This window comes from Grammomys surdaster, unplaced genomic scaffold, assembly GCF_004785775.1.
Source record: "Grammomys surdaster isolate TR1022 unplaced genomic scaffold, NIH_TR_1.0 317, whole genome shotgun sequence".
In the NCBI taxonomy this organism is placed as follows: domain Eukaryota; kingdom Metazoa; phylum Chordata; class Mammalia; order Rodentia; family Muridae; genus Grammomys; species Grammomys surdaster.
The window spans coordinates 979,482-992,810 of NW_021604736.1; the positions used below are offsets into that span (position 1 = coordinate 979,482).

The following is a 13,329-nucleotide window of genomic DNA, read 5'->3' on the forward strand; positions in this document are numbered from 1 at the left end:
AAAGAAAGTAGGTATGCATTGGAGCCTTCTGTATCTCTGCTTCTCAATTTCAGTTACCTCTGGTTAAAGTCTGAGTTTTTCTAGAAAGAATCAGTTAATAAGGTTTTTTTGTTTGTTTCATTGGTTTGAGATGTCTCACTATTTAGTCCTGGCTGACCTGGGTCTTGCTGTGTAGACCAGGCTGGCTTTGAACTCGCAGCAATCCACCTGCCTCTATCTCCATAGTGTTAGGATCAAAGGCTTGCACCACCATTCCTGGCCCCAATTGTTCTATATTGCCATATAGAACAGTAATAATTTTTCAAACCATCCTATTCAAAACTTGTCTTGCTCAGGAGCCATCCTGGTTATCAGGTCATCTTGGTATCACAGTGCTTGTGCTTAATAAATCCTTATTTTAAATGGTGAGGGTTCCAAATTGCAAAAGTAGTGATACCAGCAGTTTGGATTCGCCAAAGAGAAGCCACATACTTCTTTTCAGTGAAAGGTTTCACACAATAATGAAAGAGAAAAAAAAATCCCATACTGTTTCTCAGATCTTTATGGCAGCAAGATTTCTTTTAAGAACCATGTTCATATAACTTATCACAGTACATTGTTAATCATTTCTATGGCACTTATCATTAATCTCTTAGTGTACTTAATTCATAAATCAAACTTTATCAAGGGTTCATATGTCAGAAAGATTGTGTATACATATACATAGGCTTTGAAACTGTCTGCCATTTCAGCCATTCATGAGTGTCTCAGAGGCTATCTCCCATGGACAAAGAAGGAATGCTGCTTTAATTCTCAGACTTTGGACACCGGGGCCTCCAAAGAAAAGTAAAATGAATTGCAAATCTATTAAACACTAAATTTTTTTACTAAATGGCCAAAAAATGTAGGCTATTAGATAGAAAGGCTGATCTTACGTTATTAGGTGTCCTTAGTATCTAAAACAAAACCAAGCTCAGAATGGCTTACCAAGTCAGAAAAATTTGAAAAAGTTTCTATTCCCCACCAAAACAAGTCCTGCTATAGAGGTTCATTAGATCAGTACTTGAGCATCAGGAGGGAGAGCTGAGATTTTGACTCGTTACTATAGCTCTTGTTCATTTCAGATGTAAAAGCTGGTGGCACAGATAACACACTAACACACAACAGTATTTCACAGAAGAACATGAACTGTACATGCATATAATCTATTCACCCTGATGAGTGGTACAGCCTAGTATCCTAACATGTCCACTGCTGCTGCTATTCTTGGTGATCATCCCATGGAACTGGCATCTCCAATACAATAGGGTCTTCTGCTGCAACTACGCTTGACCAGTAACCTCTCATAGGCTCTCTTTATGGTGCCAAGCCTCAAATCCTTTGCATGACCCTTCAGTCCTGGGCCATCAACTGCAACTGCACTTGCACCTTCACCAAATGGCCTTCCATGGCCTCTCACAGTGCCAAGCTTCAGCTGTTCTTCATGATGCCTGTTTGGCACTATGATCTCGATGCTGACTGAGAGCTGTGGCTGGCTACCACCACCTAGCATCCTGAGAAACCGTTTCAACCTACCTATCCCAAGGCTGGGAAAAGACTCAAATGCAAAAGATGGTTTTTACTGAATGTACTGTTCTATCATAAAGTTAACAGCTTTTTTCTTTTTCTGTTTGTTTCATTTTGTAGTTTGTTTTTTGAGACAAAGTTTCTCTGTATAATACCCTTGGCTTTCCTGGAACTCACTTTGTAGACCTCAAAAGATCCACCTGCCTCTGCTTCCTGAGTGCTGGGTTTAAAGGCATGCACCACCACACCTGGTTAAGTTAATTGCTTTTGTTGAGGGCCATCTGTATTCTTTTTCTCTTTTAAGAGGCCTTCAATTCTTACTTTCCAAAAGAATGCCTTGTGCCAGTTCCTGGCAAAGGTATACGGATTACTGTGAACTATGTAATAAAAAGTTCAGAAGTCAGGGCTTGGAACAAATTGAGGGTCACTGGCGTGGAGGCAGTGATGTCAGCCAAATACTCGCTTCTAGTACTGCGTACACACAGTAGAAATAGAAACGGATTCAGATGGGGACACTGCCATGCCAGGGACTGTAAACACTTTTTTTTTTTTAACAAACTAAGAGCTGAGTATGGTGGCACAGGCGAGTTATCTCGGCACTTGAGGGGGCTGACGCAGAAAGAGCAAGACTGGGCTGTACATTTACAACCTAACCCCCCACTCCCTGGTCTGAACACTAACAAAAAACATTCTTTTGTGTACTTGCAAAATAAGGAAGAGTCTATAATATAGCAGAGAACCTTAAAGGTTTTTTTTTTCCATTTAAAGAAGTCAATTTACATTTGTCAAAACAATTTCAAATTGGAATAGATCTTACTTTACAAATTATTATGGTTGAGATGGTTCAGTAGTTAAGAGAACTTGTTGCTCTTGCAAGGGACCTGGATTTAATTCCCAACACCTATATAGTGGCTCACAACTATTCATAACTTTTTTTTTTTAAAGATTTATTTATCTTATGTATAGGAGTACACTGAGCTGTCTTCAGACACACCAGAAGAGGGTATCAGATCCTATTGCAGATGGTCATGAGCCACCATGTGGTTGCTGGGAATTGAACTCAGGACCTCTGGAAGAGCAGTCAGTGCTCTTAACCACTGAGCCATCTCTCTGCCCCCATTTATAACTTAATTCTAGGGGAATCTGATGCTCTCTTCCAGACTCTTGTGGCGTGTGTGTGTGTGTGTGTGTGTGTGTGTGTGTATACTTATGTAAAACATACACATTATATAAATAAATTTTTAAAAATACCTGTATATGCTCTTGATGGCAGTCGTGTTTTGTATGCCCCTAAATTAGTATATGAAATTGTTCTGTTAGGCTGAAATGAAGTCTTTGCCTTTTTCTTCTTCTTCTTTCAGTTTTCCACCTATTTCCCTGGATACTTTGATGGCCAGTACTGGCTCTGGTGGGTGTTCTTGGTTTTAGGTAAGTACTTTTAACATAAGAAAATTAAATTTAAAATTATCTTTTAATTTTTTAAAAATGTCTTAAGTTAGACAGCTAAAATTACTTTAGCAAAGCCTCATCTCACTGTATAGTATTAACCATCAATTTAAAATGCAATTTTCAGATGTTTTTCTTAAAGGCTAACTAGTTTCCACCAGTAGAGTAGCATACATGTTACTAGAGGCTGTGAATGCTTCTAGTCCACTTAATGGTCATCAGTGGGGCATGCTAATGACTCTACAGTATAACTTTTTTTCTACTTGCAAGTTGCTTCGACAGAGGGTTTGCAAACTTAACCCCAAGTTTATTATAAGCGTACTGTAACTAATTGTATTAAAATGTATGTATGTGAGCCATCTTTTGTTAGATCTGTCAGTAGACCACAAAAAAAAGTATATATAGCTCTAATACACATAACTTCTGAAATTATGGGCTTCCTAGAATTCTGTAGTTCACCATTGATAAGAAGACTCACTTTACAGTGAAAGGAAGATTTGAAACTAGGGCTGGGTGGTGGTGGCACACACCTTTAATCCCAGCACTTGGGAGGCAGGGACAGGCAGAACTCTGTTAGAGACCAGTCTGGTCTTCAGAACAAATTCCAGGACAGCCAAGGCTACACAAAGAAACCCTGTCTCAAAAAAAGAAAAAGAAAAACAAAACAAAACAAAAATCAAAGCCCTATACATAAATAAATACATATACACATTTGTGTGCTTGCACACATGAGGGCAGTCTAGCTGGTAATCTCCAGATTACTTACAATTTTTATTTTTCTTGTTTACTTTAAATTATTTTCTTCCTGATCATTAAGGAAATTTGTATTGGGGTGAGTTATTTTAATGTAGCTTTGTTATTTATAAAGATATAATATAAAGATAAGCTGAAATTACAGAGACCATCCTTATCAGTGCTGTCATATCTGCAAAGCAATAGCAGAGCAACCCAGTAGCTTTTAAAGATGGTTTAGTGGCTAAAAGTTCAGGGTGTTTTTGCAGGGACCCGAATTTGATTCCTAGCACCTATGTCTGACTGTGAGAACCCCTGCATGTACCCCAACACAGACATACATGTAATTAAAAGCAAAGTTTCCAAAAGAAAGATGATCAGATTGACACTAGGTACCTGTAACATTATCACTTTGTCTGAAAGCTTGCTTCTCAGGATGTGACTCTTGATTATTGCCAAAAGTTCTTTCTGGTTTAGACCTTATTTTCTTCTTTGTTTTTAATGTTTGTTTGTTTGTTTTAAGACAGGGTTTCTCTGTGTAGCCCTGGCTATTCTGTAACTCACTCTATAGACCAGCTAGCCTCAAACTCAAGATCTGTCTGCGTCTGACTTCCAAATGCTAGCATTAAAGGCTTGTGCAGTTATACCTGGCCTTCTTTGTTTTCTGTTTTGTTTGTTTTTCTTTTCTTTTTTCATTATTATTTTTTTAAGCAAAATCTCAATGTAGACCAGACTGGCCTTAACCTTGCTATGTAGCTGAGGATGACCTAGAATTTATCTTCCTGCCCGAACCTTTCAAGTACTGGATTATAGGAATGCACCACCATGCCTGGTGTTCAGATTTATAATTGAACTGTCATCTTGTTTTGTTTTTGAGACAACGTCTTGCTATGTACCCTATCGCTGGCCTAGAAGTCACTGTGTAGATCAGGAAGCCATTAAGCTTGCTTGATCTTCTTGCCTCTGCCTCCCAAGTGTGCATCATCATGTCTAGTTCCTGCTCTACATGCCTTCTTGTATCCTCTGGCAAAGCTGTTGGTGGGACTGTTGCTAATGAATCTGGCTAGCTCAGTCTAACACCTAAGCCCAGCAAGGATTTGAGAGTTGAGGCCTGCCTTTCTTAGTCACCAGATCCTTTCACTACTAATTCTGCATCTTAGAAAATGCAAGTCATGCATGGTATCATTCTCTGCCCTCCTGTACTGGAGCACTGTCTACTCTTGCTTACTGGAATCTAACAGTTCCAGGAAGAGAAAGGGTGAAGTTCTCCCTGTCTTGATTTCCACGAGTTTAATAAAAATGAGTGGCTCAAGAGGAATAATATGTTGGCTTGTTTATTCTCTTAGATGGACTCTGAGAGAAAGGCTGGGTTGAGTGGTGTGCTCAGTGGCCTAGGACCCTGGCCTTGCGTGCTGAGTCCTGGCTGTAATTCCTAGCACCATTTGAAAGAGATGAGGAGGAGTAAGGCTGATCACCTATTGGCTTTAAAGGTAGACTGAATTCCAGATGGGTCACAGGAGAGACAGAAGGCATTTTCAGATGGCTTGTTTCCAATATAAAAGAAATTTAATGGATTGATTTCTGTATCAGTGTTTCATGGAGGATAGATTGATATTTTATTATCTTTTTAAAAGATTTATTTATTTATTTTATGTATATGAATACACTGAGTTGTCTTTAGACACACCAGAAGAGGGCATCAGATCCTATGTGGTTGCTGGGAATTGAACTCAGGACCTCTGGAAGAGCAGTCAGTGGTCTTAACCCTCTCTCCAGCCCTCTTTGGGTCTCTTTGGCAGTGTCTGTAGGTTTCTGTACAGAGCATATACCCAAACTGGGAGCTCAGGAGTTACAGCTAACCTACACTAGAAGTTTGTTTACCCCAGTTGTTATTGTTGTTGTTGTTTTGGTTTTTCCAAAACAGGGTTTCTCTGTTTAGCCCTAGCTGTCCTGGACCAGGCTGGCCTCAAACTCAGAGATCAGCCTCCCTCTGCCTCCTGTGTACTGGGATTAAAGATGTGTGCACCACTGCCCCACTTACCCCTGTTATTTTTAAAGATGTTTTAAATTAGTTGGGAACATTTAAAAATCAAGATATTTTACATAAATATCTTAACATTTTAAACTTTTCTCAGCACTTGAAATGTCTAGCAAATGTATTCCCACATGGTCTGCTGGTCATTCCATTTCAAGAGACCCAGCATGTGAGGGTTAGCCTATACTATATTTCTGAGCTTTTGGTTTACCAAAAAAAAAAAAAAGAAAAAAGAAAAAAGTTGTTTGTTTGTTTGTTTGTTTTTTTACCACGAAGTCTATGTAAAAATTCTTCAAAACAAAATAGACTAATTATTACCTGAGGCTCAGCAAGAGGAGGAGGGAGCAAATGAGTAACAGCTGCCAAGTGCAATGGTTGGGAGTGGTGATAAGCATGCCCCTATATTAGATTGTGGTTGTTGTACAAGTCAGTAAATACATTTAAACCAGGGCATTGTATGCAGTGAACTTTATATCTGCAGATTGTATGTCAATAATGATATTAAAATGGTGTTAAGAGTGTCTGAAACAGGGTTAAGAGTACATTTTCATCTGAGGGGCTTCTCATCATCTGAGGGTAAATGTGTGAGTCTGCTGTGTCCAGCCACCTTGACCAGTAGAAAACTGGGGCCTGGTGGTTGTGGCTCACGCCTTTAATCCTAGCACTTAGGAGACAGACACAGAGCCAGCCTGGTCTACAGAGCAAGTTCCAGGACAGTTAGGACAACTTCCTGGACTCCTAAGAAAAAGCCTGTTTGGGTGTGTGTGGTGGTGGTGGTGGGGGGGATAGAAAACTGGAGTTCTGCATAAGTGTATGCTGACATCTAGTGGACAATGTTAAGTACTGTTGGCAGACAATGAAATAACAGAAGAGATCATAATTAAGCTTGAGAAAAGCAGAATTCTGGTGGTGTGTGCCTGTAATCTCAGAAAACTGCAGGGATGATGGCAAGAAAATTAGGAGTTCAAGGCTAGTCTTTCCCATATAGCAAGTTGGAGACTGGTCTGTATATTGGGACCATATTTCAGAAAACAAAACAACAAAACCCATTTAGGTTTTTTGTTGTTGTTGTTTTTTGGAGTCTTTGGTTTTTTTGGTTTTTTTTTGTTTGTTTGTTTGGGTTTGGTTTGGTTTGGTGTTACAAAACCCATGTGCAAGCCCTCCTTTTGGAGTCAGATGTGTGGCTGTTGTTTGGGAACTCTGCAGGGAGATTCTATAGGCTTCCCTGTGAGTCCTCCAGATGTAAATGTGTGGTCCCACTTTACATTCCATTTCCTTTAGAGACCAATTAGATCCTGTGCAAAAGAGTCCTTTACACCTGAGAGTTTTTCTTCCCTTCAAGAATAGCCCATTGGATAATCTGATAGAAAATCCTTTGGAAATGTTGGAGAAAACTGCCCATGTTAATAGGCTTCAGCAGGAAAATGACACGTTCCTGTTACAATGGGGGAAGTTCTGGGGAAGGGACGTAATGTAGAAATTAGAAAATCATTCTTGACTTTTCTTTTTTTTAAATTAGGCTTTCTCCTGTTTCTCAGAGGATTTATCAATTACGCAAAAGTTCGGAAGATGCCAGAAACTTTCTCAAATCTCCCCAGGACCAGAGTTCTCTTTATTTATTAAAGGTATTGGAGGAGGGGTTGGGGGGGCTGTGTTTTTTTGTTGTTATGATCATGGGATGCATTGCAGAGTTTAGAGTGAGACTCGGATGGGGCACATCCACTGTAAGGAGACCATAAAAGGTCCTGGCTTTCCACCCTTTTTTATTGGAGGGGTGGTATCTGCAGAAAGCCATTGTTGAGGGCAAAGGGGAAGAAGAGAAGTGTTTTGGCAACATACAGGCAAGGGTCTCAGTAGTAATGGGGGGGCAGGATAGGGCACTGATGGCATGATTGAGCCCATCAGGCCTCTTCCTTCTTCCCTAATCTCACAGAGCCCCAGAATGCCGTGAGGGAAGTCAGCAGGTACATCAGGGACAGGCCCTCTTGCTTGCACTACTGACAAGCCCACTAAGATATCCATCTCTTAAAATTAGTTCTTGGACCTTTCTTGCCACCTGCTTTCAGGTGCATACCCAGATTGGTAGAGAGGATCTCAGATCCAAGGGAACGAGGGAGACCTTTCTTTTACTGGAACAGAACTAAGCACTGAACTGATTCACACAGTTTTCCCCAGTGTCTAACTCCCGTCTTTTACCAGCAGCTACCTGAAGAGTAAGATAGTTTGAATAAAGCAGGGAGTCCAAATAAGGCAGGCTATGTTTTTGCAGACTTTACTCTTTGTCTTTTGGGCTTTTGGAATTGTGTGTTTGATAAAACCTTGAACACCATTTAAAAGCCAGTCCTGTTGAAGGCCCAGAAAAGGCCTTGTGATAGCTATGTGCTGCAGTTGTCACAAACCTTAAATGACAGTAGAATTTAACTTGTGGAAATTGGCTATGTGTGGGAGAACTTCAGTCTCCTGAGGTGTAGTGCAGAACAGAAACAGACAGCAGCTCAGCTCATACTTCATCCTTGCAAACAGAACTATTCTGTAGGAATTCCATAGTATTGTAAATTCCCCAGTGGTATGAGATCACCCCTCTCTCTGTCTATTGTCCTCATTTTTTATTTAGAGGGATATTTGACAGGCTTGGGAGTATAGCTCGGCGTACAAGGTTTGACTCCCTCTTGAAGAGGGAGGGGAGGGGAAGAGAGAAGCAGGGAGGGTCTGAGTGTGCTGGGATTGCACACTTTGTTCATCTTCTAGTGCACAGCAAATAGTAGCCAAGACACAGGGACTGCTTAACAATGCTGTTTTCCAGTGTTAGGGGTTTTGATGGGATTATGTTCTGTAGCTTTGATTTTTCTAAAATTTTAGAATATTTCTGAGTGGTACATTGAAAGTCATGAATCTGCTAGGCCACAATTTGCATCACCAGTCTTTTTTTTTTTTTTTTGGTTTTTCGAGACAGGGTTTCTCTGTGTTGCCCTGGCTGTCCTGGAAATCACTCTGTAGACCAGGCTGGCCTCGAACTCAGAAATCCACCTGCCTCTGCCTCCCAAGTGCTGGGATTAAAGGCGTGCGCCACCACCGCCCGGCGCATCACCAGTCTTTAGGACAGTGCTGTGGGAACTTGTCAGAGAATGGTTTGAGCAGGGTTTCTGTGGTGTGCTTTAAAAGTTGTCAGAAACCTGCACACAAGTAAACGAGTGGCCCTGTCTGAGAGCACCAGAACATTTATTTGCTTTCTGCCCAGCCTCGTATGGTAGTTGGTATGAAATCACTCAGGTGTGCCCAGAGAGTCTTGAACCCAGGTAAAGGGACTAGGATTTGAAAGCAGTGTCTACAAATCTAATTGCTTCCTTACCAATTAACTCTCAAAATCCCTTGGAGGGAAATGGTAAGATTCTGTAGGCATGAGTGACCTTTGTTCATTGAAAAGACTATAAAACCTCTCTACCCAGACGTACATGTAGAATATTTTATTTCTTTAGTCAACAGATATTTTGGTTAGAAGATACAGTTAAACCTCATTGCATGAAGTATTACGGCATTACCTCACTGAATCTGGCCTTCTTTGGTGGTTAATATTCCTAGTTATAAGCAAGCTGTATAGGCTTGCCTGTGCCAGAAAGACCATAGGTAGGGAATTTCAGAAGTAACTCCATAGAGAAAATACACCTTTCATTCCAGACTGAACTTATTGTTTACAGAGGGTGTTGGAATAGAGACATCTCTCACCTGGCATGGTGGTAATCAGGCAGATCTCCGTGAATTTGAAGCCAGCCCGGTCGGTGTACATAGTTCCAGGACAGCCAGGGCTATATAGAGAGACTCTGTCTAAACATTCAAAACTCAAAGAGTAGAGACTTCTTTAGGCTATCCAGAATGCAGGACAAACAAGATGAATTGTGTAAGGAAGTGAAATCATTAGTGTGTTAGCTAGTTTTATGTCAGTTTGACACAAGCTAGAGTTGAGGAAAAGGAACCCCATTGAGAAGATACTCCCCTCCAGATTTGCTTATGGGCAACAAAAACAATTGTGGAGTGATCACAGTAGACTCGTCTATGGGGTCTGAAGAGCTAGCTCTGCAGTTAAGAGTACTTGCTGCTTTTGCAGACCTGGTTTTAGTTTCCAGCATTTAATATGGTGGTTACAACATCCGTAACTCCAGTTCCAGTCGTTCCATTGTCTCTTTGACTTCTAAGCTTCTTTTGGCATTACAATCAAGAGATACTTAAAGTTTCCCCCACATTATTTCCATGAGAATTATACTTACATGTATGTACGGGGCTGGGGATTTGACTCAGTGATACACATCTGTTTAGCACTCAAGGCCCTGAGTTCAGTTCTTAGCACAGAGCAGGGACATACATAGACACAGACATCATTTTAAAAGTATACTTTTCTGTCATAATACTTTTTAAAAGTTGGTTAGGAATTGCATATATTCTGAAAAACATGCTTCCCAGATACCTTGAGGGTTTTTTTGTTTTTTTCAAAATTTTTTTTTTTGTTTTTGTTTTTTTTTTGTTTTGTTTTTTTTTTTTTTGGTTTTTCGAGACAGAGTTTCTCTGTATAGCACAGGTTGTCCTGGAACTCACTCTGTAGACCAAGCTGGCCTCGAACTCAGAAATCCACCTGCCTCTGCCTCCCAAGTGCTGGGATTAAAGGCATGCGCCACCACTGCCCAGCTTCAAAAAGTTTTTTAAAGGTTTATTTATTTGAAGTATATGAGTACACTGTAGCTGTTTTCAGACACACCAGAAGAGGGCATCAGATCCCATTACAGATGGTTGTGAGCCACCATGTGGTTGCTGGTAATTGAACTCAGGGCCTCTGGAAGAGTAGCCAGTGTTCTTAACCGCTGAGCCATCTCTCCAGCTCCAATACCTTGGTTCTTTACATTTCTAAAGCACATTTGTGGGATAGGACAGGTGAGTTTACATTCACTTTCTAACTTTGTTACAGTTTACATAAAGAGTGACATCACTGGTATCCTCACGGAATTTTTCCTGTGTGAGATCTGACAGAATTGTCAAGTGAATGGTAACAACTGTTGTATTAGGAAATGGCCCTTTTTTTCCCTCTTATGTTAGAACAGAAGAAAGAAGAGTGAGAAACTCCTGATTTGTATAAATGAGTACATTGTAGCTGTCTTGAGACACACTTGAAGAGGGCATTGGACTCCATTACAGATGGTTGTGAGCCACCATGTAGTTACTGGAAATTGAACTCAGGACCTCTGGAAGAGTAGTCAATGCTCTTAACTCTGAGCCATCTCTCCAGACCCCTGACTTGTTTTTTAAGAGAGAGTATACTGGGACTGGAAAGTTAGTCAGAGGTTAAGAGCACTAGCTGCTCCTCCAGAGGACCTGGGTTCCATTTCCCAGCACCCACATGGTGGTCAAAACCATCTTTTACTCCAGTCCCAGAGGATTCAATGTCCTCCTATGATCTCTGAAGGTGCTGTACACATGCAGAGCACAGACATACACGCAGACAAAACACCCATACACATAAATAATCTTCAGAGAGAGCACACCAGTTATTTATAGTGGGAGGAGGGGCTTGATGTTAAGCACCAAAAATTGACTTTATTGGCTACTATGATGTCCATGTATAGAAATCTTCAAATTATGTTGAAATGCAGCATGGATGTCTCCAAGCCTCTTGTCTTCTGTGACTATACCCTGCTCTTAGCCAACATAACAAGCTAACTGGAGTCTGACTGTTCAGTGTCCTTCTCTGGCAGATGTTTTCTGGCAAAGGCTTCCTGCACTGATGAAGTCCCTCGAGAAGCGAGAGCACCTGCAGGAAGTGAATCACCACCAGAATGGAGGAACAGTCACCTGCTTTAAAAAATAAAGTACTATTGAAAAGATCATTTCTCTCTATTTGTTCCTAGGTGTAAAATGTTAATAGTTAATGCAGAATTCTGTAATCATCGAATCATTAGTGGTTAATGTTTGAAAAAGCTCTTGCAATCAAGTCTGTGATGTATTATTAATAATGCCTTATATATTGTTTGTAGTCATTTTAAATAGCATGAGCCATGTCCCTGTAGTCAGTAGGGGGCAATCTTGCTTTATTCATCCTCCATCTCAAAGCAGATTTGAAATTACAGATTAGTGTAAGCTATGTATAAGGCTGGCTATTTGAAAAGGGGTTTTCTCAAAAGTTGAAACTTTGGTTATGACTGCATTTCTGCACATAATCCATATTTCCTGTTCAAATTAATCTAGAAATATGTTTAATTGTACTGTGTGTGAACATCTGGAAGCAAAACCATAGTGCAAAGTTCATTGTAGTGTTAACAAAAAATGTTCTCAATTGGTAAATAAGCATTAATTTATCATAGTCTATATTCAGAAATTACCTTTTCATTCTGTAGTTCTGTGTAGTTCATATAAAATGGAAAGGACAAAGACAGATTCTGATTAAATATTATTCTGGAAACTGGCTAGAATCTCAGAGGGTCAGGAGCAAAGAATTAGTTTGGAACTTTTGAGAGGATCCCTAACATTCTGTACTCCTTGCTTTTACAACTGTTATAACTGTAGAATGATGTGCTTGCTGCCCAAGTGCTAGTTCACTTTGGTTGCTATATGAAGCTGTAAATACAATAGAACATTAATAAATGTCTCTTGTGTAGCACCTTTTGCTGTAGATTAGTGTTTAATTTTGGAGTTTACATTTGCTGATTATGAAAACACTTTCTAATTTTATACAATAATCCAGAGTATATTCTTTTTTTTTTTTTTTGGTTTTTCAAGACAGGGTTTCTCTGTGTAGCCCGGGCTGTCTTGGAACTCACTCTGTAGACCAGGCTGGCCTCGAACTCAGAAATCTGCCTGCCTCTGCCTCCCAAGTGCTGGGATTAAAGGCGTGCGCCACCACCACCCGGCCTCAGAGTATATTCTAAAAATTAAAACTTTATGTGTCTTAGGGGTTTATTGTGGTACTAAAATGCCATGACCAAGCCAGGTCTGGTGGTGCACACCTTTAATCCAGCACTCAGAAGATAGAGACAGGTGACTCTTTGAGTTAAGGCCAGCCAAAGAAACCTTGTCTCAAAACACACAGACACACAGACACAGACATAGACACGCACACGCACACGCACACGCACACGCACGCACACCAAAAAAAAAACCCACCATGATCAAAAGCAGATTGTAAGGGTTTAAGGGTTTCTATCTGTTTAGAGTTCCACAACACAGTCCATCACTGAGGGAGGGAAGTGCAGGTAGAAACGCTTAAGGCAGGAACTGGAGCAGAGGCCATGGAAGTGTGCTGCTTGCTGGTTTATTTCTCATGGCTTGCTGTCTTATAGTTCCCAGAACCACCTGCCTAGGGATGGCACCACCTACAGTGTCTGTGACCCGCAAGATGGGCAAAGACAGGAGCATCCCTCCATGCTCTATGGGCCGATTGGCCTGTCATATCCAATAGGAAAAAACAAGAGACCCTGACTTAAGGTAGCCAGCAAGAACCAACACCTGATGTTTCCTCTAATCTCTACACATGTATTCTATAGCATATATGCCTCAGCACACACACGCACACAAGCAAGAATAAGCATCTA

General features: G+C 40.6%; 1 protein-coding gene across 2 annotated transcripts in view; it reads left to right on the forward strand.

The window, feature by feature from the left end:
• Ndfip1 (Nedd4 family interacting protein 1) overlaps positions 1–12,398 on the forward strand; it is a 46,762-nt gene extending 34,364 nt beyond the window's left edge. The window contains exons 6-8 of one of the 2 annotated variants that reach the window (XM_028777955.1): positions 2,907–2,973; positions 7,278–7,383; positions 11,481–12,398. In XM_028777955.1, coding sequence (XP_028633788.1) covers positions 2,907–2,973; positions 7,278–7,381 — 171 coding nt within the window. In that variant the 3' untranslated portion in view covers positions 7,382–7,383; positions 11,481–12,398. The remainder of the gene's footprint in view (positions 1–2,906; positions 2,974–7,277; positions 7,384–11,480) is intronic. The other variant, XM_028777954.1, reaches the window with a different exon arrangement.
• Positions 12,399–13,329: the final 931 nt, after the last annotated feature.